This window comes from Drosophila hydei, unplaced genomic scaffold, assembly GCF_003285905.1.
Source record: "Drosophila hydei strain 15085-1641.00,03,60 unplaced genomic scaffold, DhydRS2 tig00008119-arrow-pilon, whole genome shotgun sequence".
In the NCBI taxonomy this organism is placed as follows: domain Eukaryota; kingdom Metazoa; phylum Arthropoda; class Insecta; order Diptera; family Drosophilidae; genus Drosophila; species Drosophila hydei.
In genome coordinates this window covers 6452748-6476379 of record NW_022045830.1, presented here as the reverse complement: position 1 = coordinate 6476379, position 23632 = coordinate 6452748, and the positions used below count along the sequence as shown (strand labels likewise).

Sequence of the window (23632 nt, the reverse complement as noted above, 5' to 3'; positions counted from 1 at the left end):
CTTATGATATTGTAAATGTTATGTTTAAGTTGAACGCATGTAAAAGCTTAAAAGCTGCAGAAAGATCACAATCGAAATAATTTCATTTTATTTTGAAGATTAAGACAACTATTTTGTTAGCACGGCACGAATCTCGAGTTTTACTTAACACTTGAACAAACTGAGCTTTATTTCTGTGTACAATCTGAATAATTTGTAATAAGCTAACGATTAATGCACATACAATATACAGCATACATACATATGACGTATCCAAATAGTAGCATATAGACTATGCCGTGTACTGAATGTAATTTAAAAACAACAAAAATATTTTAAAAAAATCAAAGCAAAAGAAAAACAGCTACAAATTCATAATACATTTCTATTGTCCCACTTTGGCTGCTTGCATAACTAACTGAGTTTATTGAAAGCACACAAAAGCAAATTAAAATTGTACATAAAACGAATGGAAAAGTTTTTATAGTCCACCAAAAATCTCACTTAAACTATATAAATACGTATAAAAATATATTCATCATTACGCTATTAACTGAAGCACTCAGAAATGACCTTCATACACGGCATATCACATATTTAGACACATACATCGTACATCACTTTATCAAACCGACCCATATACATATTTCTTCATTTCCGCATTTCAATAATATACTTAGTAAGGAGTTCATAAATGCATTATTCGTATGTTAAATATATTGTAATTAGAATTAATGAAAAATAACAAATAAGTAGCTATGTCATGTCTCTGTATTTCCTAAGGTACCTACAAATTTATTGCAGACAAACTCATTTACTTATACAAAATGAATGCATACATATTATGTACATCATTTGATGTATTTGTGTACCCGAGTCTGTCAAGTATACAAATACAATAAATAAAATATATTTTAAAAATTAAATATTTGCATTTATTAATACTACAAATGGGGAAACTGACAACTGGTATTTCAGTCTTTCTTAAAGAAATACTTACCATCTTCCATAATATCTAACCTGTTATAGTTATAAATGTTGGAAGAAAAATAAAATTAATTGTTTTTTATTTAATTCGCTTATATTTTTCAATTTTTTTTTTATACAGAGCATATATAGATTTACATATAGTTACATTGTTATTTAAAATTGGGGGAATTTCACAGTCAACTTAACAAACTAAGAAACGAACAAAAAATATTTTGCAAATAACACAACATAATAATATTAAGTACATATCGCCAAGTCTCATATCACACGATATAAAATACAAAAAAGTATAAAGTAAAAGTAATTAAAACAGAAATTTCTGTTACAGTTTTCGCCAGAGGATTTAAATTTGTTCAAATTTATACGATCCTTTGGTTCGACTTAAAATGGGTTCGTTGACCCATAAGTAAAATTAATAATGCTTGGAAAAAAATACTTCAAGACTTACAAAGCAATTGTCGCATGCAATTCTCTGCATTAAACTTTATGGTATATATGGATAAGAGCTAGGGACTTTGCAGGGTTTTTGCCTTTACATATTTTAAGTGCAGGTATATAAAATATATAAGATCGTTTAGACATATACATTAATAGTTCCATTAATTTGGATTGTTTGTTTGTCGTTGTCATTTAGACGTATTGTACATAAGTAAGTATATGAAAAGCTTTCCTCAATGCAATTCGTTACTTGTCTACTATCAGTTTTTAATTCACAATCAGTTGCGTTTTATGTCTTTGGTGTTGAACTTTCTTCTCATGTCTTTTTTTTTTACTAAATAGGTTTTCTAATTTTTCACTTGGTTAAATGTTTATAGCAATCAGTATGCAGTATGCACAGCCTATTTCCACGGGTTAGCCTTCTAAAGTAACATGTCATCGTCGCTCTCAGTGAACTCGCCATTTGGTTCTAGCAACAGATTAGCTTCCTCGTTTGACTGAACCTGCAATGGAACCGTTGATTGGACAAAAACAAAACAAGTTGTGATGAGCCGAATATTTTACCCTGGAATATCGCACCGCTGAGCTGTTGCGTCGGAAGAGTCTACGGACGCGCTGCCTTCGAGCCGGCGAAACGGCGAACAGTCCAACGCATGCCACAAAGAACGTCACGGATAGAATAAGGCCCAGTATGGCTGTAAATATGCATGGCTATGAAAGATGCTGTCAAAAGACCTTGGCTAGCTGCACTTACTGCCCACGGAGGCCGTTGGGCGAGCAATAGCTGCCTCTACGGTGGTTGCTGCAGTTGTTGCTGCTTCTTCTTTCTTACCCATTGGCGTTGCATGCGTGCTGGTGGTGGTGCTAGTTGTGCTAGTAGAGCTGCTGCTGCTGCTACTGCCACTATCATCCTGTGTTGGCACGCTGAGGCTCAGAAACGAGCAGATGCTCGGTGTGCGCTGCACATAGAGCAAGCTGCACTGCGTGTCCTACAAACAAGATTTTTGTAATTAGAAACTTTCTTCATTAAGTGCAAAGAAAAATAATAAATAACTAAATTGATATGGGAAAAATACATAAATTCCAACAGAAAAGCAATTGCTCGTTGCGCATCGGTTTGCGCTCGACCCTTTGCCGCTCACAAAAGAGCGCTGCAAATTGTGGCGCAACAACTACTGGCAACTTGTTTGCACAGCCCCTACTACAACCCAGAGTTTTACCCAAGCTCTCATTCAGCGGCAACTTCAGGGACGTTGTCGCACGCCATCCGTCCGGCTGCACGCTGCGTGTAACACTTTCGGCCAAAGACCATTTCCGGCGCGGCCAACGAGCAGCAACAAGAACCAGAACATGGCAACAGAAACAGAGGCAGCAGCAGCAGCAACAGCAACGAGGCGCGGTAAATGTGCGCATAATTTAAAAACTTTTGCGGCGGCTGCAACTGGCAACTGCAAGTGGCAAAAACTCGCGTTGCACAACTTTGCCGGCGTCCTGGGTCGCGCACCCGGCCGTGGCGCCGCCCCAGACAAAAACTAAAACATGTCGAGGACGACGACGCGCAGGACGCCGGTAGACGCATTAAAAAGTTTGCAGCCATTTAAAATCCCATTTCATTGAATCGCTAATTTTTCGACAACGTTTGCCAGACAAGTCCGCTGCTGCCTTTTGTTCCGCTTGCTCCGCGCTTGCCAGCTGCCCAAAAGCGAGTCGAACAAAAAGCAACTGTGTGCTGTGCGTGAGTGTGCATGTGTTTGATGTTGTTTACCACTGCAACTGCATTTAACTTGTCTGCATGCGGGCCAGCATGGCAGTAGAAAGTTAAACAAATAACCGCAGTGTAGAACAGCATACGCTGCTGACGACAATTTTCTGTTCAATTTACAAACCAGCATTAAGCGAAGTTTTGTGACAAGTTGCATTCATTTATTCTACAATAAAAACTAATTCATTAACTGCGTACGATGTCAACCAACATTGCGATTAAATATTCCAATTTGATTGAATAACATGAAACAGTTCATTAAAATGATTGCTTTTCTCGCAAAAAGTAAGTCTGGGAAAAGAGTTTTCTCTCACTCTTAGTTAAAAACGTTAGCAATATGAATATAATATGCATCATTTAATCAAATGTAATTAAGTAATTGCATTTAGTTCGGCAGCTTAACGAACTGTGCCGTTCCTATCACCTAAACACTGTTGTTAAATTCAATTTGTTAAGGATCATAAACACATACATATGATCTAACGTGAACACAGCCCGTTTATTTTTGTTTAATTGTCAAATGGAAATTAATAAGCAGTTGAAACCTGTTTGCACACACCTAATTGAGCATGAAATGTATGTCAAACAGCGGACAGACGGAGCGAATCGGCGAAGCGAGCCCAAATGTCATTACGTGCACTTGGCAAAGAAATGAAATTAATAATACCTACATCAAGTCTGTAATGCAATTAACCGCAATCAGGCAAACACGCCCAGCATGCCAACAGTGTGTGTGTGTGTTCGTGTGTCTGCCTGGGTGATTACTAATACCCATCCATATTCCAGAGCCAGGACCTAGTTTTAGATCCATAGCTCAGCCCCTTGCAACAGCGTGCTCCATGCAAGCTGCTTGCAGCTATTTGTGAACTGGTTTAAATTTGGGTCAATTGGTTTTTGCCACATACGAGTGTTGCAACTAGCAACATATACCGTAGAGAGGGCCAGAGTAAACAGAAGCAAACACAATAAAAATAAGCTACACACACACACACACACACAAAGAGAAAAAGAGACTATCACAAAATGGTCAGGCAAATATTTTCAATTGCTAACGGCGTATCCTTTCGCAATTTGTGCGTAATGGACTACAACAGTCATATGTGTGTGTGTGTGCGTGCCGTAGCGTGCGTGAAAGTCCGTGTGTGCGTATGCGTGTGTTTTATTAAACCTCAGGCACTAATTGCTGCATTTTCGGCATTTCCCTGAAACAGGCTAATAAAGTTGCCAGCGTCGGTCAGACCACTAATTACGAGGTGCTGCAAATTGACAATTTTGCCGTGACATGCGGTCGTCCCATCATATATGTGTCTATATAATGAAAACAGAACGCAAAATCAATTTAGAGATTGGTTGGCAAGCACAACACAAACCCTTAAAATACGCAAAATTGCGCAGTAGCAAAACGGCCGAAACTTAATTAAATTACAAATATTTATGCAACTTAATATATATATTGCCTGAGAAGTAGTGCCAAGGCTTGAACATAAGGTAAACTTATTCAAGTTTACTTAAAATTTAATTGACAAATATCAATAAAAAAAAGCGAACAAGTCTTAAAAAAGGAACTTGAAGTAAAGCGCTCGTGTGCACACAAGATTTGAATTTGATGAGGTCTGTTGTCTGCTTGGGTGTAAGTAATGCAACAGCTGCTGCAACGGCAGCTTTTTGATAAGCAAAAAGCCACAACTAAGCATACGGGGTCAGCGCCAGTCAACGTCACACAAAGGCGTCATCAAAAGGCAACACAACTAACTAACAAACAATGACACTAAGAAAAAGTAGAGCTAAAAACCGCCGGCTCTTATTACGATCAATGGCAAGGGTTGAGACCCCCATGAAAAGGGGCAACAACATGTTGTAGCTGTAGCATGTCAGGCACGTGCATTTTTTAGCTGCGATTGTTAAAGACAACAAAGGCTTAGGTCAAAACAATAGCACGCCTCGCGGGCCAAAAGGAGCGGCAACATCACCAGCAGTAACAGCAGTTACAGCAACTACCAGAGGCAACAGACACCAAGCAAGAAACTGCAAGGGCTGGCAAAACCAAAAGCCGCACAGGTCGGTAGGCAACATTTTTGTTGAAAAGCAGTAGCAACAGCAGCAGCAGCAGCAGCTACAACAACAACAACAACAACAGCAACACCAACACAGCTAGCTGGCAAAGCGGATTTGCCAAGTGGTAAGCATAACAAAGGACACCTGCCACATTGTTTTGCGCCCAGTTGTGCTACGCTGTGCGGCCTTTTTCTGCATATTTCTTATACATTTTTACTTTGAAGCTGCCGCACACAGCTCCTGGCCAGAGTTTAACCAAGAAACTTGCTAGCTACTGTCGCAGCTGCCAGCAGGACATGGACAACACACACACGCATGACAGCATGTATGCTAAATCCAGTTCGAGGTTTTCGCCTTGTTGCGTCTCCCATGTCAAAACACATTAAGTGTTTCTCCCTCAGCGCACAAATGTATGCTACACTTTGCACAACAAATGTTCTTGCAGCTCTTATCCACTTGTCTTGGAATTTGTTAAGTATTTAGCATGATATTTTTCAAGTTAAGCATTTCTGCTTTTTATGTCCGCAATCAAAAAAAAAAAAAAAGAAATATATTCACTAGAGCTGAAAATAATGTTAAAAATTAATCAATCAAAAATATTAATATCTAAGTCATATCTAAACTGATTTTGTTTAACTTATGGCAGAAGGAGACTGAAAACAAGCTTTTAAAGTTAGCCTTAAATTTTGTTAAAGGACCTTCTTAGGTTTGATTTGATTACAACACAAATTTGATACTCACATTTGTTATGGTGAAAGAGCTCTCAGTTTTGCTGCTGCATATCACACGCATGTGAACATTCATCTTGCCTGCCAGGGAAATAGGATAGAGTAAACGGTTTTAATTAGTTGAAATGAAGCCTCTTACCAGAAGTGAAAAAAAGAAATGAAAACAGAGTAAGCCGAACCACATAATTGACCCTAATAAAAAGTGATGAAAACCAGAGCAAGCCGTACTAAAACAAAGCGGCATTTTATTTTAATTGACCAACAAACAACACAACACAACGCAACGCAACTGGGGCATAGCTAACAACAAGGGCAACAGCACCAACATTGCTTAAATGAATCCTTATCATATTCCAAATGCCTGGCCATAGAGCCAAAACTACGGGCTCTATGGTTTTGGGGCCTTCCTCTGCTGCAAAGTTATCACATAAAAGCCAAAAATAATTATCACTGGAGACGACAACAAAAGCCGCATGATATGAGTGGCAAGGGAGACGAGGCAGAGAGGCGCAGAGGGTTTGCCTTTGTTGCTGCCGCTGCTGCTGCTGTCGTTCAAATGCACAGCATTTCCAATGTATGTGAGGGTACCGCTATCGGTGTGGGTGAGTGGTTCGAGTGTGTCTGTGTGTCTGCCGGCAAAAATCTGCACTCCAACAGCTAGGGCACGAAGAGAAGCGCAACTGTTGGGGGATTTAGGCTTAGCCGCACAGTCGAATAACTCTTGCCAGCCCTTCAGACTTTACATTTGTATTTTACATGTCACTGAGTATATTCGAGTTGTCTGATCGCTTACAGATTGTAAGCCACAGACCCGAAAATGGAACGACAAGAGTTTTTAATGACTACGAGAACGTTGTCATAATTAAATTGTCAGTTTTATTGCCCATTGACACAACAAACAAAAAGTTTTATTCAATGGTAAAGTCACATTTTTTTTAAGTTTCACACGCTGTTGCCAATAAAAATCATGGCCATGTACGAAACACTCCACAAAACTCGGAAATGTTTTGTGTGTGGCCTTTTAAATATTCATGACTCGAATGCAGCAGCAGCAAAGCCAGAAACATAAAAATAACATTAGGCGCACTACGAAATGCTGAACTCAGAGATACCCTGTAAGCATGGTTAAAATTCTCTAAGCTCATATTGCCAAGTTGATCACTCTGATTTAGCTATTCATCTTGAATAACTACAAATTACTTTGTTTAGTTAGACTAAACTTTTTAGATATAGCTTAAAGGGTATAAAAATACTCCAATTTGCAAGAAGATTATTTAACCGCATTATCACGACAATCCCAATTTTTTTTGGGTTTTTTTTAAGGTTTTTCCCCCTATTCTGATGATTTCAAGTACTTTACGTTTTTGTTGCCGACAGGACGTAAAATGCCGTTAGATAACACACAAAAAACGGAAAAAATGGCGACTAGCGCAGCGCGAAAAAGTGTCGCAGTCGCTGCAATGGCGCCCAAAAGCAGGCAACAAAAAATTAAAGATGTTGACGTAGTGCTGTTGAAAGCGTGTGTTTGTTTAAAGGAAGGGTTGTGCCCCGTGAGGGCCGACAGATAAGGAAACGGAAGTGCATTGGGCTGAACGCCAATTCTAATGCGATTTTGTCATTATCCAAAACCAGCTCAAAGCAGTTGCAAAAAAAAGGTGGCCAACAAAATGGCGTGCGGAAATGCGCGTGTTGCGCCAGCGGAAGTGCAAACGGAAACGGAAGCGGAAGCGGAAACGACAAGCAGTAACTCTTCAAAAAAAACAAGCAAAAATGATAATCGAATTAGCTTATCGACAGACTCACCCTCCTTGCCACATCCAGGAAGGTCGTGTGTGAAGAACAAGTTCACCAAATCTTGCGAATAGTCCGTCATTGCCTTGCGATGCGGTCCGCATACATTCAGTTCCAGTTGGCTATTGTTGTTGTGGATCTAAGACAAATATAAATCATGAAGACCGAACATATTCGGTATTTAAACTGAAACTCACCGCAATCTTACCATCCTTCGTAAAGGAGGCATTCTTAAAGTTGTAACGCATGTTCAAGTCATTCTGCACCATCTCACATGTGTCCGGAATAAAAGTACACTCATGCGGCGGACAAATGACGCTTGTGTCCCAATCAAAATGATAGTTGCAGTCATCAATGAAACTCAACACGGGCTGTCCCTGCAATAGGTTAAACAATGCGAATTCCGTCACAACATTGAATGAGGCCACAGCCGAGGTAGGCACCTGTCCTCCATACTTACTCGTCCTGAGCGCATGTTGCACCTGAAGCGAATAGTCGTGGATAGATTTGTGGCCTTGTCAGTGGGACACGGATCGCCATGTAAGTATAGCAGTTCAACAGTGGTGCGGTTGATGGCCGCTAAGCTAATCAGTGGAAACCCAAGACTCTGCAATCAAAAGATACAAGAATGAGAGGATGGCAATAGAGTTATGGATGAAAGTGTCAAATAGGTTTGTCCGTTGCAACGACTGGTCAAACACATGTCGAACTTTATGGCTGAGATTGCCGCAAATAACTTGAAGTCGCTATCTCTAGCCACGTTTACGTCGCACTTCTATTTGGCATTGGTTGCTGACAATTGCCAAAGCTGTTGCTGTTGCTTTGCTGTTGCTGTTGTTGCTGTTGTTGGTCGAACAGGACATGCGTTTGAGTGGCCCCATATATCGATGGGGACAATGTCACGATGAAACGATAAGCACCCGGACGGAAGGACAAAACGTTATGGCCCTTGGCAGGCAGTAACCCCTCGAACAGTCAATGCAGTACAAACGACAATTTAATGGATGGTATTTCCAAGATTTCAATGGGGCGGGCGACAAAAGTGATATTATCTGATAAATATTTGATAGCTGCCAGGTTAAAGAGTTAAGCTATACTTTCATGTCAGCTATACTATGCACAAGTCCATTAAGTGTAAGTAGCAAATTAGATACATATAACAATGGCATAACGGGCAATTCGATTGTTTGTGGTGAAAGAATAATACTCGTCTCAGCTGCGGAGAACAGGATGCTATGTCCTGAGCCTGACATTAGCTGTGCAAATTGCTCAATAATCGACCTTTTTGTCGCCTGTTCAATGGCGCTTCAATTGCAACAGGCGCTGGCAACACCCACTGCCAAGGCAAACAGCACGCGCCAACTGCTGCTCTGCTCTCTGCTCCGTGCTCCCCTGTTGCTGGCAAGCGGGCAGCTTAAATATTGTCAGCAGCAGAGACAGTCAACTAGGCAGCCAGCTAGCCAGTCGGGGCATTCAACTGGCGACGTGCGCTTAATGTCCAAACTGGAGCCGTTGCAGCACCATGGCAATGGTGCTCGAGTGGCACAAGATTTATGCCCCGGGTCAGCGACGTCGATGGTGGCAAACGTTGCACATGTTGTCGTCTCATCTTAAACGTATTAGCCACTGGCGGGCAGACAGCACAAACTCATTTCGTATGCAGCTCAGGCAAGGTTTAAGCAGTTTGCTCTATTATTTATTGCTAACCGTTACGCTTGCTGGCAGTTTTCTGCTCTCCTTTCCTGCCACCTCTGGCCCATTGAAAATCTATTGAAAACTCAAAATCTGAACTAATGCGGCATCAGCAAACAAGCAGCCGCAGTAGCAGTAGCAGTATCTAGGAATGTCCTTCAACAGGCAATCCTTATTAGCATTGGATATGGTTTGACTGTGGGATGGGTTTATGCATATATATATATATATATACGCTATATATAACATATATAAATATATATGTTGAGCTGGCGCCAGCTTATCAGCTTAGCTGTAGACGGCAAGTTTTGAGTAACTTTCTGTTTCAAAATTTATTGAAAAACTTTCTTATCGCATTGGTACAAGCAGGCGAGTCCTGTTTGTCTATGTTTCCTGGCCGCTTGTTTATATTTTCTTTCAAGTTTCGTGAACTTTTTACTCAGCAGAAGAGAGAAAGAAAAAAGCAGTAAGCGATGACCGGGCCGAATATCGAGACAACAACAACAAATAATAAGTAAGCTTAATTGTTTGCAGATACCAAATAAATAAGTTGTAAAATAAAAGTTTGATCTATACAAAAAAATACAAAACATACTCAACAAAGAGCAAGGAAACAAAGCAAAGTTGTTTTTGTTGAAAATCAGCTCAACCCAAAGTAAATGAAATCTCAGGTCGTGTGGGAGTAGTCGCATTTCGATTGCACTCTAATTGAAAGCACACTACACAAACAAAAAGATTTAACCAATAGATAGAAGAGTGTCTACCATATGAAAACTAACAGCAAATGGGAAATGTGCTGTCGCAACGATTTTCAAAGATTTTTTGTTCTAGAACCAAGTGCTTGATTAAAGGGAAGTACTTCAATCGGAAAAGAGCATATAGTAGTTGGAAGTGAGCCGTTGTGTATTTGCTGCTAAAACTTCACCGAGTTAATAAAAGCAAAAAGAACAAAAACTTTAAGACAGGAAAAGCAAAAGCTAAAGCTTTAGTTTGAAGGCAATAAAGATTTTGTGCAAGTTCAGCATTTGAAGAGATGAGCGCAGGACATTGTGAGCGTGAAGCATTAGCATCAAATATCCTGTGGCGACACGCAGACCAAAGGCATGGCTAGCCAAAAGGACGCCCCGAAATGTTGTGCTGTATGTGTTTGTATATGTAGTATCATAATTTGCTACATTCTGAATAACAAGGAAATGTCTGTTAAATGAAACCAAAAATGTTTTAGCATGGCTTAAAGGCATTCGAATTATTAGCTCAACAAATTCTATAAATTGCAGCAGACATTGCTCGAGTTCGTCTTTTTTCTTTATGTTTGGGAAAAACCATTAACAGGTTGCAACAACTTGGCAATGCAAGGCACATGCCACAGTCAAATTTGCAACATTCGCTAAAGACGCTGCATGACAATGAGCAGCAGTTGCACAATCAGCGCGTGGCCCGATCCAAATACAGTGACAGTTAGAAAATCAAATGTGCCAAGTCAATGGGTCTCAAAGATATGGCTTAGGATGTGCAGCTGGCAGCACATTAAAATATCTGCAAATGCTAGAGTGCAAATCGGATGAAGAAGAGGCAGCCAGAAGCCAAACGACTTTCGACTTTTGACAACTGTCAATGAGTGGGTGGCCGGGTATCGGGTGGCCGGGTGGCCGGGTGATCGGGTCGGGCTGGTTGGATAAAGTAAAGAGTTGCCCGTTCAAGTGCGCGTCAGCAGCTAGCAGCACATTTCCGTTTCCGCACACGAAATGCCGCTGAAAACGGAGCATTTTCAAAATGCAAAACGTGGCGCAAATGTCAACAGCAGCAGCTGCAGCCACCAGCGACACGCTGCGTGCGAATGTGTGTCCACGTATGTGCGCTGTGCATGCTGTGCAAATAAAGCAATATAAATTTTAGAAAAATATATAACCATGGCTACGTTATTTCTAGGCCAGCGGCATGCAAACAAAGCCGACGGCACTTTGCCCCAATCGACAACAGTCGCTGTCCCCTTCTTTTCGCTCTGCCTTTACTTCCCATTCTCCCTCTCTCTCTGTCACCCCTACAGCCGGAAATGTTCTGCACAGCACGTCGCATGGGGCACACACATTTCTTCGCACAGCGTACAACTCCAGGCCAGAATGGTTGTGTGTGTGGGGCAACCACTGTGATGGCTGTTGGCCGCTAAAAGCTGTTTTTACAGTTATATATGCAGATATATATGTATACATATTTATATGATTGTGGATGTGCACATATTTTTACGCTAGCGTCAACGCCATAGCCGCATTTTGCCATATCCTTCCGTTCCGTTCCGTTGCCTTCTGCTACGTTACACTCACGAATAACGCGAGCCACGCAGCGCCGCAGCCAACACCCCTATCCTCTGTTCCCTAACCATGGAACCTATGCCCCTCGTCATTTGCAGCGCGTACGTGCTTATTTTTTTAACAACTTTAACATTGTTTTTGCCTCGGGCATGTGATAAAAGTTATGTTTAGAGGGGGGAAACGCGGACATTGCCTGTGGCATACGATATGCATGCTGTAACGCCGGCAATGATTGGGTTTCTCTGTCAGCGCATTATAATTCATATAATTATTGCGTAAGAGTTTCTCAATGCCATAGCGATTCATATTGATTCGGTCTAAAGCTTAACCTTTAAAATTGAGCTGCTAATCGACAAATAACTACAAATATTGTCATGTATGGCCAAGGAATTAAGAGAATTGGGGTAGGTTAGATATAAATAGATAATTTTTAACTTAATACAGAATGTAAAACAAATTAAAATCAACAAAATAGATCGATTACAGCTGTTCAGCATTTGAACAAATTTCATTCATGCATTTGAGTAGCAGAAAAACCCGACAATGTTGGCGAGCAATTTGTAGCATGATCTGAAATCTCATTTCAAGCGAATTTCATTGCATACTTTTGTGGGCTTAAGTACTTATTTAAGCGCAGACCAGCCGGCAGTTTGGACAGCAGGATACCCAGGCACAGACACAAGCGCACAAAGCAAAAGGAAGGGACTTAGCTGCAAAATGGACAAGAGGGCGTGTTCACAATTTGCGGCATTAGGCAACTTTTAGAGACTGGCCACAGTCAGCTCTTCAGCTGTCAACGGCAGGCGGGTGGACATTTGCGTCGCTTAATGAAGTAACCAAATCCACTGGTCACTCAGTGGTGCCTAGTGACCACCGACTACCACTGAGTGTCACAGGCGGTGACTGCCTAGAGGGGCTCTGGCTTAGCAATTGGATTTGCTGCATATTTAATGCATGAATGGCGCCGCAAATTTTTTGGGCATTTGTCCAAACGGCTTAATGGCCTAATTTAACCATTTAGCATGGACGAATGTGCTTATGAGTCGCAAAAATATTCCACTGACCACAGTGAAATTGGCGCCAATTACGGGAAATATACAGTGCACACACACACTCATGCACACACTCACACACACACACACACACATGCACATGAGAAGTGGCACATACGCTAGAGCTTAGGCTTTAGCCCATAAGCCGCTTTGGCTGGTACTTACATACTCCTCCTCTGCCGCTCCGGCTGCCGACATTTTTGCCATACAGACAGCAGAACCACCGGCGCAGCCTAATTGGTATTTCGGCACTAATGGACGGCACACATTCAAAAAGAACTGTAAAGACAAAGAAACAGGCAACTAGATACCGGCTGCACCTGTGGGAAATCAAGGTTTGGCCCTTACCTTCGTGTTTTTGGCCAGCTGCTGCTGTTGGCTGGCCGGCAATTCGACCCGAGCCTCATAATTATCATTGTTATTTATCAAGGGTGTAATGTCGAATAGTTCATAGCCTCCGCCGCCGGTTCCATCCTCTGAGTTGTCCACATAGATCTTTTCTGTGCATCTAATCTGTTCCAGGCATGCGAGCGGCGTCCAATATTGAATTAACAACTGACAATTGGAGTCCTCAATTATATGTACGGCATCGACGCTATCCTTCGTTGCATTGCTCGCGCACACAAATTCGATTTTTGTGGACCAGCGACGGTTGTCATTCTCGCATTTAACGCCATCCTCGTACAGCAAATACGGCGACCCACTCTGATTGAAACGCAAATGCCCATTGAAGTTGCCCAGGGCATAGGTTACGCCATTCTCTTCATAACAGGCGCCTGGAAATGCACAAGAGAAACCAAGTGAGCTCCAGCGTGTGTTAGACATGTTCACAAAAACTGTGACGAGTGCTGCACTGCACATCGCAGCACCAACTCCCAACCACCCTCTTAGTTTACTAAAATGGCCGTCAAATGGAGCGCTTGCCATAAGAGCCGATCAAAGGGAAAATTAATTGTTGTTCTCTTTCCCGTTTATCGAACCATTTTCTTATCAACTGCTTTTGACTTTCGGCCAGCTCAAATTGCACTCTGTGAAAAGGCTGTGACAAATGGTATTTGACCGTCAGCGCACAGGCAAATATACAAATGTCTGCATATTAAATAGCTTATGATACACATAAATACTATGCGCCTTTCCATTAATTAAAGTACTCCACAACTGAAAGAGTAATGCAGGTATAAGGAACATGTACTTTAAATTTCAGTCTTCAATTTTTGGGTTTACAAGATCATTGCGTCCAGACGGACGGACTGATGGACATAGCTAATATCACTTGAAGCATAAAATTGTATTTATCGCGGGACAGCATCATTTAAATTCTTGGATTCTGATTGAAATGCTTCTGGTGGTCTGCATTGTGAGTTTGACTATGATTTGACTAGAATATGGTAATTCCAGTCAATCGCAAACTCTCCATTTCTATCTATCACACTGATGCCCTTGGCTATTTTTTGTTATTTGTCTAGTTTTGTACTTTATTGCACATGCCACAAGAGGAAGCAAGAACAACCATAGAATCTGTCTGATATCGTTGGCTTTTTGATTTGGCCACATAGGTGGTACACCCCGAAACGTCTAAACAAAAAGTCAATTGAAGTGGTTTTTGCTCTTGGATTGAAAAGAAATCGACTGTCAAACAAATTGATAAATGAGAATTTCGTAGAAGCGTGACAATGTGACTTGCACAAGTATCTGTGCAAGCATCAAGCGTCTGTATGTGGCTATACGTTGAGTGTATGTCCTGTGGCAGCATGCAACTGACCCTTGCAACGCAAATGAAAGCGAGTGAAACGAAGCAACTGCTGCCGTCAACTGTTGTCCACCTTTTGGGGTTGAAATTATTACCGTGTAGAGATTAGCCAAGGATATTGATCTGCTGTCACACCAAGCAAAAAATGTAAAAGTGAATTACGCCACAAAACACTCACAAATTCAATTTCAATCCAATCACTGCTTGGCCAGAGCCCATGGGTCTCCACAAACTGTGTGGCCAGAAGCCAAGGCGATAGCTCAGCTAAAAACAATCTATGGCTAAAATTGTTGGAATTCTATGAAAGGGTTAACTATAACCAGAACCAAGAAAGAGTTAAATTTGTGGCGTTCCTGGGGAAATAAATTTAAGAGTTGATAGCATAATGCACGTAGATATATATATATATATATATACATATATTATATACATACATTTTGCGTTAACATTGACAGGGCAAAAAAACAGGCAAGCAAGCAAAAACGAAACGAAACGAAAGTATAGCAAATTGAATTTCAATAAGAAAACAGACAAGGAAGAGCCAAGAAAAGGGCCCAAAACCTTGGCCAGCACAACAAAGAAAAATGTAAAAAACAAATGTATAAACGATTTAGTAGCTGCTTGGCTGACACATCCTAGCGCATCCTGAGGCAAAAGAGCTGCTGGCAAGTGTCAGGAACGGGGCGTGTCTCTAAATTGAATCTGCCCAACAGCAAAATAACACTAAGACTAACAAAAAAGAATTGCCAGCTTACAAAAAAAAACAACAGAAAATATTGGGGGAAAAATATATATATAAATTGAAAATTATTAAGATTGTAGCATGCCAACTGCTTCCCTAGGAAATAAACACACACTTGCAACAACCTTGAGTAGCTATTGCTGCATTTATTTGTGTTGCTCAGAATTGGCTGCAATTGTTTTGTTTTCAGCTTTTCTCGTCGCTTGTCGACCTTGTTGTACAAAAATAACATAGCCATTGGCCATTTCTCTTTTCATACGCACCGTTGACCTACGGCGTAGCCTCATCAGCTACACAAACAAGTCGCGCACAAAAACAACATTTGTAAATTGATATTGATGCGATTCAACCATTTATCATTTATCATTTGCATCTGCATACCGATATCTAAATGTTTTCCCAAATACACGCTCGTACATGTATAATTTCAAAATACAAATTACATAAAATGACAGCGTGCAACGTGTGTGGCATAAGCAATTAACAACATTTTATTACTGCTAACTCGGCGGCTTTTTGGCTATAACCATGGTTATAACTTGCAGCCAAGCTGCATGTACAAAATGCACTGCAAAATGCTTTCAAATGTACAGCTACACAATATCAGCGTAATTGTAGAAGGAAACTGCAAATGATACTCACGGCACGACTTTTGAACTACTCTATCTACTTAAATTTCAGTACATTTACTAGATATTTATTATTTCACTAACATTATCAATATAGTTTAGAAATACAAGAGAAATTTAAAAGAAAATTCCATTGATACAAAGCCTAATAGTATTTCACTAATCTACTAATAACCAAGGCTATAAGCTACATAGCTATGTACTAGTGTATACCCACTTTGACACACGCCGCATAGAGTATAAATACAATAACAACAACAGCAGAATGTACATGCAGCAATATGGCGTCTGTCAGTGTCATCTAGGCGCCAGATACCAGAATTGCATATAGAATGCACGGCTCGTCCACGAACAGCGCTGTTCGCGTGACCGTGTCTGCTATTTGCTTAACAAATGAAATTTTCGTGTAGTACCCTGCCAAATGTTAGCCCGCAAGCGTCTCGCCTAGAAGCCTATCCGCGTCGGTGTCTGGTCCGGATAGCAATGTCAGTTGCCAAATGCAAGCAAGCTTATTTATTTGTTTTGGCCCAGCGGTGGTCATGATTTCGAGCTCGACTCTCTCATAGCCCGCCAACGTTTTTAACGTGCGCCGCGAGGCAGTCCAACGACCAAACGGGACGCGCCAACGGAAATGCGTCTGTAGTCAACTAGAAATGCAGGCACATTTCTGTGCGTTTTTGAGGCTGGTGGAGTGTGCGTGTGTGTGTTTTGTATATTTCGTGGATAAGCCCAAGCACGTTTACTTTGACAATAGCCCATATGGTTTATGTTTAGCGTTAGTGTTACTATGTCATACAATTTTTATATTTAGGACATTTTAGCAATCTTCGCAAAGTGTAGCCATCCACGAAAACCGGTTATAAACCCTATCATTTTTGTCGCTTAAACTGTTCTTAGAAATAATAGCTTCACGCAATTTACAAAAAAAATAAGTTCTTGTTTTTGTATGTTTACCTTATTGCTCCGCATCATGGCATTATACCTCTAACTCTTTAAGTTTTGTCCAATAAGTTTTATTCCTACCACGCGTATGAACAGAGCAACAAAGCTCATATGAGTTCATCACAAAATGCTGTAGACTTATGAGCTAATTTTGAAACGAAATATATGATTTGAGGAACGCCGTTTACGGATACAAACGTTAAACAACTATGTAAATATGTATGTTTTTCTTGGCCACATCAGAAAAGTGAATCAAATCATGCAAATAAACAAATTAGAAAGTGTTCGAAATACTAAAGGGCTTGGAATCTTAGTCTGAAACTAAATCAGCTTATTTACAGTAAAGTAAGCCGATTAAAGAGTAGCCCACAGTTTTTCATCCACTTAAGTATTCGAGTGTTAAAGTTTAATTATACTTTTCCTGGCGCTTATGTGACGTGCAACATGCTTGGTGGATGCTGCCATACGTGCAACGTCGACAGCTGCTGCGGCTGTACTTAAAATCTTCGTTAATAATTCAGACAACAAATGACCGACTTACCACCATTTGCCAAGCAGGGTGTACCGGCACCGGCGCATACAGCCACATTGTAGGTTTTTCCGTCTTTGGACAATTTGTGAGGTGCTCGCTTACTGAGTGCGCTCAGGTCCAGGCTATGAAGAACGTTCAAATAAATTATATGCTCAGAAAGCTCCAAAAATAAAACTACTTACAGCTCATTGCTAGCGGTCCTAGCCGTGCAGGGCTTTAGATTCTTGCACGCCAGCGGCGTGATAAAGTTAAACTGGTATGTGCAACCATCTTGATCCAGTCCCACATACTCGGGATGTGCGTTCTGCAAATAATACAAATAGTACATTACAGCGAAAAATTAACCAATCTTTTGTCAGAAACGCACCCTGACATTTTTGTCGCAGTGGAAATGGACAACACTGCTATAGTTCAGTTTGGAATTTCTTGCACACGGTGTTGACGAATTGTGTAGCAATAATAGCTGCTCATTTTTATATACGGGTTGCGTCTGCACATTTCCGAAGTTAATGAATCTATAAGTATGTCAAAAATTAAAAATAATGAAATATGAATTCAAATTTCAAATAGAGAATTCATAAGTAATAATTTATATTTCATTATTAATGCTTTAAAATATAACCGTACGCACCGTTTTTTTAAATCTGTCGCTTTAGGGGAAAAAAGGCAAATACTGCTTCCGGCTGGGCACATGGTGTTCTCACCATAAAGCACCGGCTTACACACATTGATTATAAAGAAATTTCCTTGACGGTCAGTGGTCCTATAATTAACATCGCTTAGCTCCATCAAATCGAATGTGTTGCCTGCACTCGTGTACGGCACACTGCAGCTATTGGACTGCATAGCATCTGGTATCGATAAGCAGGCCAGTGGCGTGTCGTAGTTTATGTAGAAGGAACACGTATCTTCAGCCTACAAGAAGATACGGATTTAACAATTTCAATCAAAAGTTCAACAAAACTGTTAAATTCACTCACAAATGAAGTTAGTTGTAATGGATTGGTATCCAGCGTGTAGTCGCAATTGAGAATGACATGAAGCTGGTAGTTTGGATGATCTTTGGTTCCGTTTTCACATTTGGCTCCACTCAAATACTCGAGGTACATTTTTCCATTGTGATAATGAAGTTCGTGTCTCCGACCTATAAGAATATATATTTTAAAACACTTTGTTTTTGTAACGGATCATATTACGCTTACCGAGCACATATTCTTTTCCCTGCCTTTTAAGGCAAGCAGCCACATTACTCTCATTGTTGCAGGTGTACGTCAAATTACTGCAAACGTTAAACTCAAAGATGTCATTGCTAACGCTTCGCACCACATGCGCCAAGTCCGAACGCAACTTGCTAAAATCAAACTTGTAGCCATAGACGGGCTCTGTTAGCGTGCAATCGCCCGATGTAAAGTCCTGTAAACATAAAAAATATTCAAAATTACCGCCATTCTTATCAAACTGTTAGCAAACTGTTAACTCTTAACAGGTATTTTTGCGCTGTAGTTATTGTTTCATATTGCTGATTAATTGGTAAAATAAAGAACAAAAGCTAAATATCACCCCTATCATTATATATACTTATATCTCAATATATACATATACATATACATATAAATATATTAGTACGTATGTGCCAATATAAATATTTCATGGTACATATCAACATATATGTATATGTATATGTATGTTTTTTTTTCAATATTTATAGGGGTATGTATCCTCTCAAGTTTGCTAGTACGTATGCATACATTACTGACCAACTGCTATAGCTTATCGGTCTTTTACCTGTTAACATGGCAACAAGTGCGCAGTACGAAATTTGTAAGACTGTTAACTATACAGTGACCCAAACACAGTAACGAAAACAAAAAGAAAACTCTCCCATCACACCTCGAACCCATCTCCCGGCAACCACTCACCAGCTGATTTGCGTCATCCCCAGCGGTTGCACTGCATATAAGCGCCAGTAAAATGAGCAGCATCGAGCTCGGCGTCGTTGTGGCGCCACAAATCCCTATTTTGCGTTGATTACTCATTTCAGAAACCATAGCTCCTACATAAATACTTGTCTAGAATTAGCAAAAACTGCAGAACAAAGCATTTATGGTTGTGTTCGAGAGTTTAATTTTTTTGCGTATCGGCTTCAAACGTTATTAAGCTTATCACATATATTCGTTGACTGCTTTGGTAAATTGTTTACTTAGACACGGTTAGTATTATTGCCGTTTCGATTTTTCAAAGACCGCATGTCTTATCTGAATAGCGCGGTAGATTGCATTCAATGATAAGCACAAGTCGGCCCCTCACAATGAATCACGTAAACGGTACGGCGGATTATTTATTTTAAGCAACTAGGTGCAATTTTCGCAACGCAACAAAATTGATTAAAGCACAAACTCGGCGGTACCGGAGCAATAACGGTGTGGGTAAAGATGCAAAAACAGCAACAGCATTAAAGAAGAAGCAAAAACAGGGCAGCAACAAATAGTATTGGTTAACCTTAAACAGCTGTTGTCTACTGTGAACGCTGTGACCGTTGTAGCTTAAAATATATACTAACAAATTGAGTAGGTTGCCTTTTTAAGCACAATTCAATTACATTTATAAAGGTTATATCGACACGATTACTAACTATACACATAAGTGAGAAATCTACAACAAACATTTCAACGAATAAAATTTATGCGGCAGAACCCACTCAATTTTTATTCGCTCGAGTCCACTATTTATATAGCCAAGAAAGTTAAACGTCATTATTAGTTATTCAGGCAGTAGTTCATGCCATTTTTTTCGTGCATTTGCACGAAGATATCAAATTCTATCTATGTCTAACGTATATTCTTTTTTTTTAAAGGCTTCAAATCAACGGCATAGAAGCATAGTCAGGGCAGCATAAAAACAGTGTTGTACAACTATCTTAAGCAGCTGTTTGAGCTAAATATGTCGGCTGTGTTTAATGTATAGCCAATAAATTGAGTCGCGTTCATCCTTAAGAATATTATCAGAAGAAATGGCTGCCAACATTGTCGCAGTAGCCGCTGCTGCTCAAGAAGTAGATCCTGTGCTTAAAAAGGCAATCAAATTGTTGCATTCAACAAATCCTACGTCAGCATCGGAACTTCGCATGCTACTGGATGAAGCGATTAAATTGCGATTTGGTCCGGACAAGATGATATCAAAAAACATGAGCCAGCGTATGGTGGACGACGAAGCCAATTTTCCAGGACGTGCAACCCCACAACCGCCAGCACAGGCTATGGCCACCGATGAGATTATCAATTTGACCAACTCGCCGGATAAGGTGCCCGCAGACTCGCCCGATACCATTGCAGATTCCGATGATGGCAGCGCCGCAGGAATAGCCATGAGCGGTGTTGTGAATACAGGCGACACTGGCGACTTTGGTGATTTGAATTGCTGTGTCTGTGGCGAAATGGTGTATAAGGCGACTAATCGACTAATTGAGTGCTCAGAGTGCGGTGCACTTTATCACCAAGAATGCCATAAGCCGCCCATTACCAATGAGGAGGCTGCAGATGATCAGGTGCATATCTGGCAATGCGATACTTGTACCAATAAGCCCTCAACTAGTCGGGCAGCTGCCATAGTCATTCCCACTGCCACACCAACTGTAGTAATACCCGATGAGCCCATACCGCTGGCAACCAAGAGCAAATCATCCGTGCCCTCGTCGCGTTCATCGACATCTTCGAATTCGTCGTCGCCGTTCTACAAGCCCGAGATGAGTAGCTCCACAAATGTCAGCAGCAGCAGTAGTAGCAAACATGGACACAAGTCTTCCTCCTCGTCATCTTCAAAATCCCACAAGGAAGACCGCTCCAGTCGATCTGTGGCGCCTGCGTTAACTAACATCGCCGCAGCAGAGAAGCACAGCAGCAGCAGCACTTCATCGTCGCGGCGTGGCAGCTCGACTGCCAAATCCAGTAAGAGCAAGCACCATGACAGCAGCAGTAAACGCAGATCAAAATAATAGATACTTAACTTTTAATACATCTTTAATATAAAAAGCAAATTTATGCAACATACAACAACATATACATAACGTATGCCTATTGAAGTATCAAAACATTTACCCAGCATCTTTTATTAAATGACAAAATTATATCTATATAGGAAAATATAAATTGGATTAGCGCCTATACTTGCGTACGGTAACTGCCGGAGTGCGTGGACTACGGGCAAGATTTGAAGTTGGCGAACTAGCGCCACCATCAACATTGAGTTTGCGCAACTTCATGCGCGTTGCTGGTGAGCTGTCTTTGGATGTGAGATCGCGAATCGAGGATGAGGTCTTGGTGCTGCTAGTAGGTGTTCCATTGCTACTCTGAACCTTCTTTTTTCGCTTTACATTCACAATGACGTTGGCATCCATGCTGACATCCAGTTCGAAGTTGAACTCGTATGTCTTATTAGAGCGCGGTTGCGGAGTCAAGTCATCATTAATCACAGTCTTGCCAGACCTGCCGCCACGTAGCGAAATAGCTGGACTAAAGTTGATCTTAGCACTAGCGTCCTGTGCCTTGGGGGTAACATTGTTTTCAATTTTTTTACGTTTGAGCGGACTTCTGCGTGGAGACGATTTTTTTTGTTCCGGCTTCTTGGGCGAAACTGAGGCTTGTTTGGGCACAGCTTTGCGTGGAAGTTTGACGTTTGTAGCTTTGAATCTAGGACTTGGAGATGGTTTTGCTTGCAGTTTTCTGCGTGGAGTATATTTTGTATCCACTTCCTCCTCGCTGTCATTGATTACGTCCTCCGAATCTGAAGAATCATTCATGACTGTGGGTTCTTCTTTTTTAATTTTTTTCCGAGAGGCAGCTGCAGTTGAATCTGCGCCTGCCGTATTTTTAACTGGCGGACTCTTGTTGTTGCTATTGTTCTGGGCTGTAAGTTTAAAATTCAAGTCGCCTGTGTTGTCCGCTTTCATTTGCTTTAGAGCATTAAGAAACATCTTGCGGCATTTCTCATAGTCAGGTGCTTCATTGTGGTTCAACTGAGCCACGTAATTCATGTAATCAATGATGGGCACAGGCACACCTTTGGCAAAGAGAGACTTTAAAGCAGAGCTTAGATCCGCCATAAATATCTCCTTGGCCTTTTGAACTTTTGACGGCACTGTCAACAGTTTGTCCTTGATCCAAGGTAGCTCCACGCCCAACCATTCAATAATATTATACCCGAGTATTTCGAGATCAGCGCGACGCGTAGCTACACCCAAATGTGCGTCCCGCGATGTGTACTCAATCGTGCCGTTATGCATTTTCTTCGGATCCGGTTTGAAATCGCCCGTTGTATAGTGTGAGGCCAAACCAAAATCCACCAAATAGGCCTGACTGCCACCGCTCTTGCCCATGCCAAGCAAAATGTTAGCCGCCTTAAGATCCGCATGGACATAGCCAGTACTGTGTATAAATTCATACACATCCAGCATTTGAATGGCCAGTCGATAGACGGTCACCTCTGGCAAGCGTTTGCCGTTCTGGGCGTAAAACTTCGATATGTCACTGCCGTAGCGAGGCATAACTATAAATCGATGTTTCTGGCTATTTATATCCACAGAGCCATTGGCTATTATATAGGGCATGCCCAGAGATTTAAGGCCACGTTTCTGTTTGAATTTTTCAATATCTTCTAGTTTTGCATTTCGCAAATAGAAGTGCATTTCTACAAAAAGCGGCCCATTTGCATGTGGCTCCTGGAATGAATAGTGTTTAAGGTATCTAGTTTCTAGCAGATATCTTTAAATACTTACACATTTCACCACAGCATTGTAGCTATTTTCCCCGTTGCGACTAGCTGCATAGATTTCACCAAAGCCGCCAACTCCAATCGAAGGCCCAATGCGCCACTGTGTCTTGGTCAAGTCACTGAGTATTGTACCCTCCTTCAATTTCTCCGGCATGGCATACAATTTGCCTTTGGCCTTTTTAGCCGCTGCTGGTTTAGGCTTAGCGACACGAGGCATTTTCGAGGCTGAGAAGGCGCAAATTACAGTTTTATTTAACTTCAACACGACTTCGGCACACAATTGTCGCCAGACGCTTTCGCATCAACTACGCGCCATTACATACAATTAAAATGGCATTCACAAAACTTCTTCGCGTCATTCACTTGAAGCAGGTTGGCAGCTCTCACCAAATGTCTTAACAGAACTATGTAAATTAACAGAACGCGGCAAGTGAATTTAAAATATCTCATTTGAAAATTTCAAACTATAATTGTA

At 41.1% G+C, this 23632-nt stretch overlaps 3 protein-coding genes across 5 annotated transcripts; 1 reads left to right on the top strand and 2 right to left on the bottom strand.

Annotated features, from left to right (window-relative positions):
* Nucleotides 1-1049: 1049 nt before the first annotated feature.
* On the bottom strand, nucleotides 1050-19824 carry LOC111600621 (cation-independent mannose-6-phosphate receptor). Of its 2 annotated transcripts, none has more exons than XM_023316823.2 (16): nucleotides 19311-19824; nucleotides 18594-18804; nucleotides 18372-18535; nucleotides 18023-18306; nucleotides 17759-17906; nucleotides 17574-17695; nucleotides 17401-17513; nucleotides 13145-13572; nucleotides 12962-13075; nucleotides 8204-8350; nucleotides 7941-8120; nucleotides 7756-7882; nucleotides 5966-6033; nucleotides 2162-2396; nucleotides 1972-2102; nucleotides 1050-1910 (listed from the first exon to the last, which is right to left on the bottom strand). In XM_023316823.2, exons 1-16 carry the CDS (start codon nucleotides 19437-19439, stop codon nucleotides 1830-1832), a joined length of 2682 nt encoding a protein of 893 aa, XP_023172591.2. In that variant the 5' UTR covers nucleotides 19440-19824; the 3' UTR covers nucleotides 1050-1829. The 2 variants fall into 2 exon arrangements, with proteins under 2 accessions (XP_023172591.2, XP_023172592.2); XM_023316824.2 differs by having other exon boundaries at nucleotides 1830-1910; nucleotides 2240-2396.
* Nucleotides 19825-20321: 497 nt separating this feature from the next.
* Nucleotides 20322-21404, top strand: LOC111600625 (integrator complex subunit 12). Its single transcript, XM_023316829.1, has one exon. It carries the CDS (start codon nucleotides 20402-20404, stop codon nucleotides 21380-21382), a length of 981 nt encoding a protein of 326 aa, XP_023172597.1. The 5' UTR covers nucleotides 20322-20401; the 3' UTR covers nucleotides 21383-21404.
* Nucleotides 21405-21463: 59 nt separating this feature from the next.
* Nucleotides 21464-23603, bottom strand: LOC111600624 (nucleosomal histone kinase 1). 2 transcript variants are annotated; one of them, XM_023316826.2, is made up of 3 exons: nucleotides 23481-23603; nucleotides 23162-23382; nucleotides 21464-23104 (listed from the first exon to the last, which is right to left on the bottom strand). In XM_023316826.2, exons 2-3 carry the CDS (start codon nucleotides 23372-23374, stop codon nucleotides 21542-21544), a joined length of 1776 nt encoding a protein of 591 aa, XP_023172594.1. In that variant the 5' UTR covers nucleotides 23375-23382; nucleotides 23481-23603; the 3' UTR covers nucleotides 21464-21541. The 2 variants fall into 2 exon arrangements, with proteins under 2 accessions (XP_023172594.1, XP_023172595.1); XM_023316827.2 differs by lacking the exon at nucleotides 23481-23603 and having other exon boundaries at nucleotides 23162-23473.
* Between the last annotated feature and the right edge of the window lie 29 nt (nucleotides 23604-23632).

What these genes read in the sequence shown, in the direction of transcription:
- LOC111600621 (XM_023316823.2), bottom strand. Translation starts at nt 19,439, where the DNA reads ATGGTTTCTGAAATGAGTAATCAACGCAAAATAGGGATTTGTGGCGCC. An exon ending in GGGATGACGCAAATCAGCTG is followed by an intron (nt 18,805 to 19,310) that starts GTGAGTGGTTGC and finishes TTATGTTTACAG; the next exon opens with GACTTTACATCGGGCGATTG. An exon ending in CCCAACGGCCTCCGTGGGCA is followed by an intron (nt 2,103 to 2,161) that starts GTAAGTGCAGCT and finishes GCATATTTACAG; the next exon opens with CCATACTGGGCCTTATTCTA.
- LOC111600625 (XM_023316829.1), top strand. Translation starts at nt 20,402, where the DNA reads ATGGCTGCCAACATTGTCGCAGTAGCCGCTGCTGCTCAAGAAGTAGAT.
- LOC111600624 (XM_023316826.2), bottom strand. Translation starts at nt 23,374, where the DNA reads ATGCCTCGTGTCGCTAAGCCTAAACCAGCAGCGGCTAAAAAGGCCAAA. An exon ending in ACAATGCTGTGGTGAAATGT is followed by an intron (nt 23,105 to 23,161) that starts GTAAGTATTTAA and finishes TATTCATTCCAG; the next exon opens with GAGCCACATGCAAATGGGCC.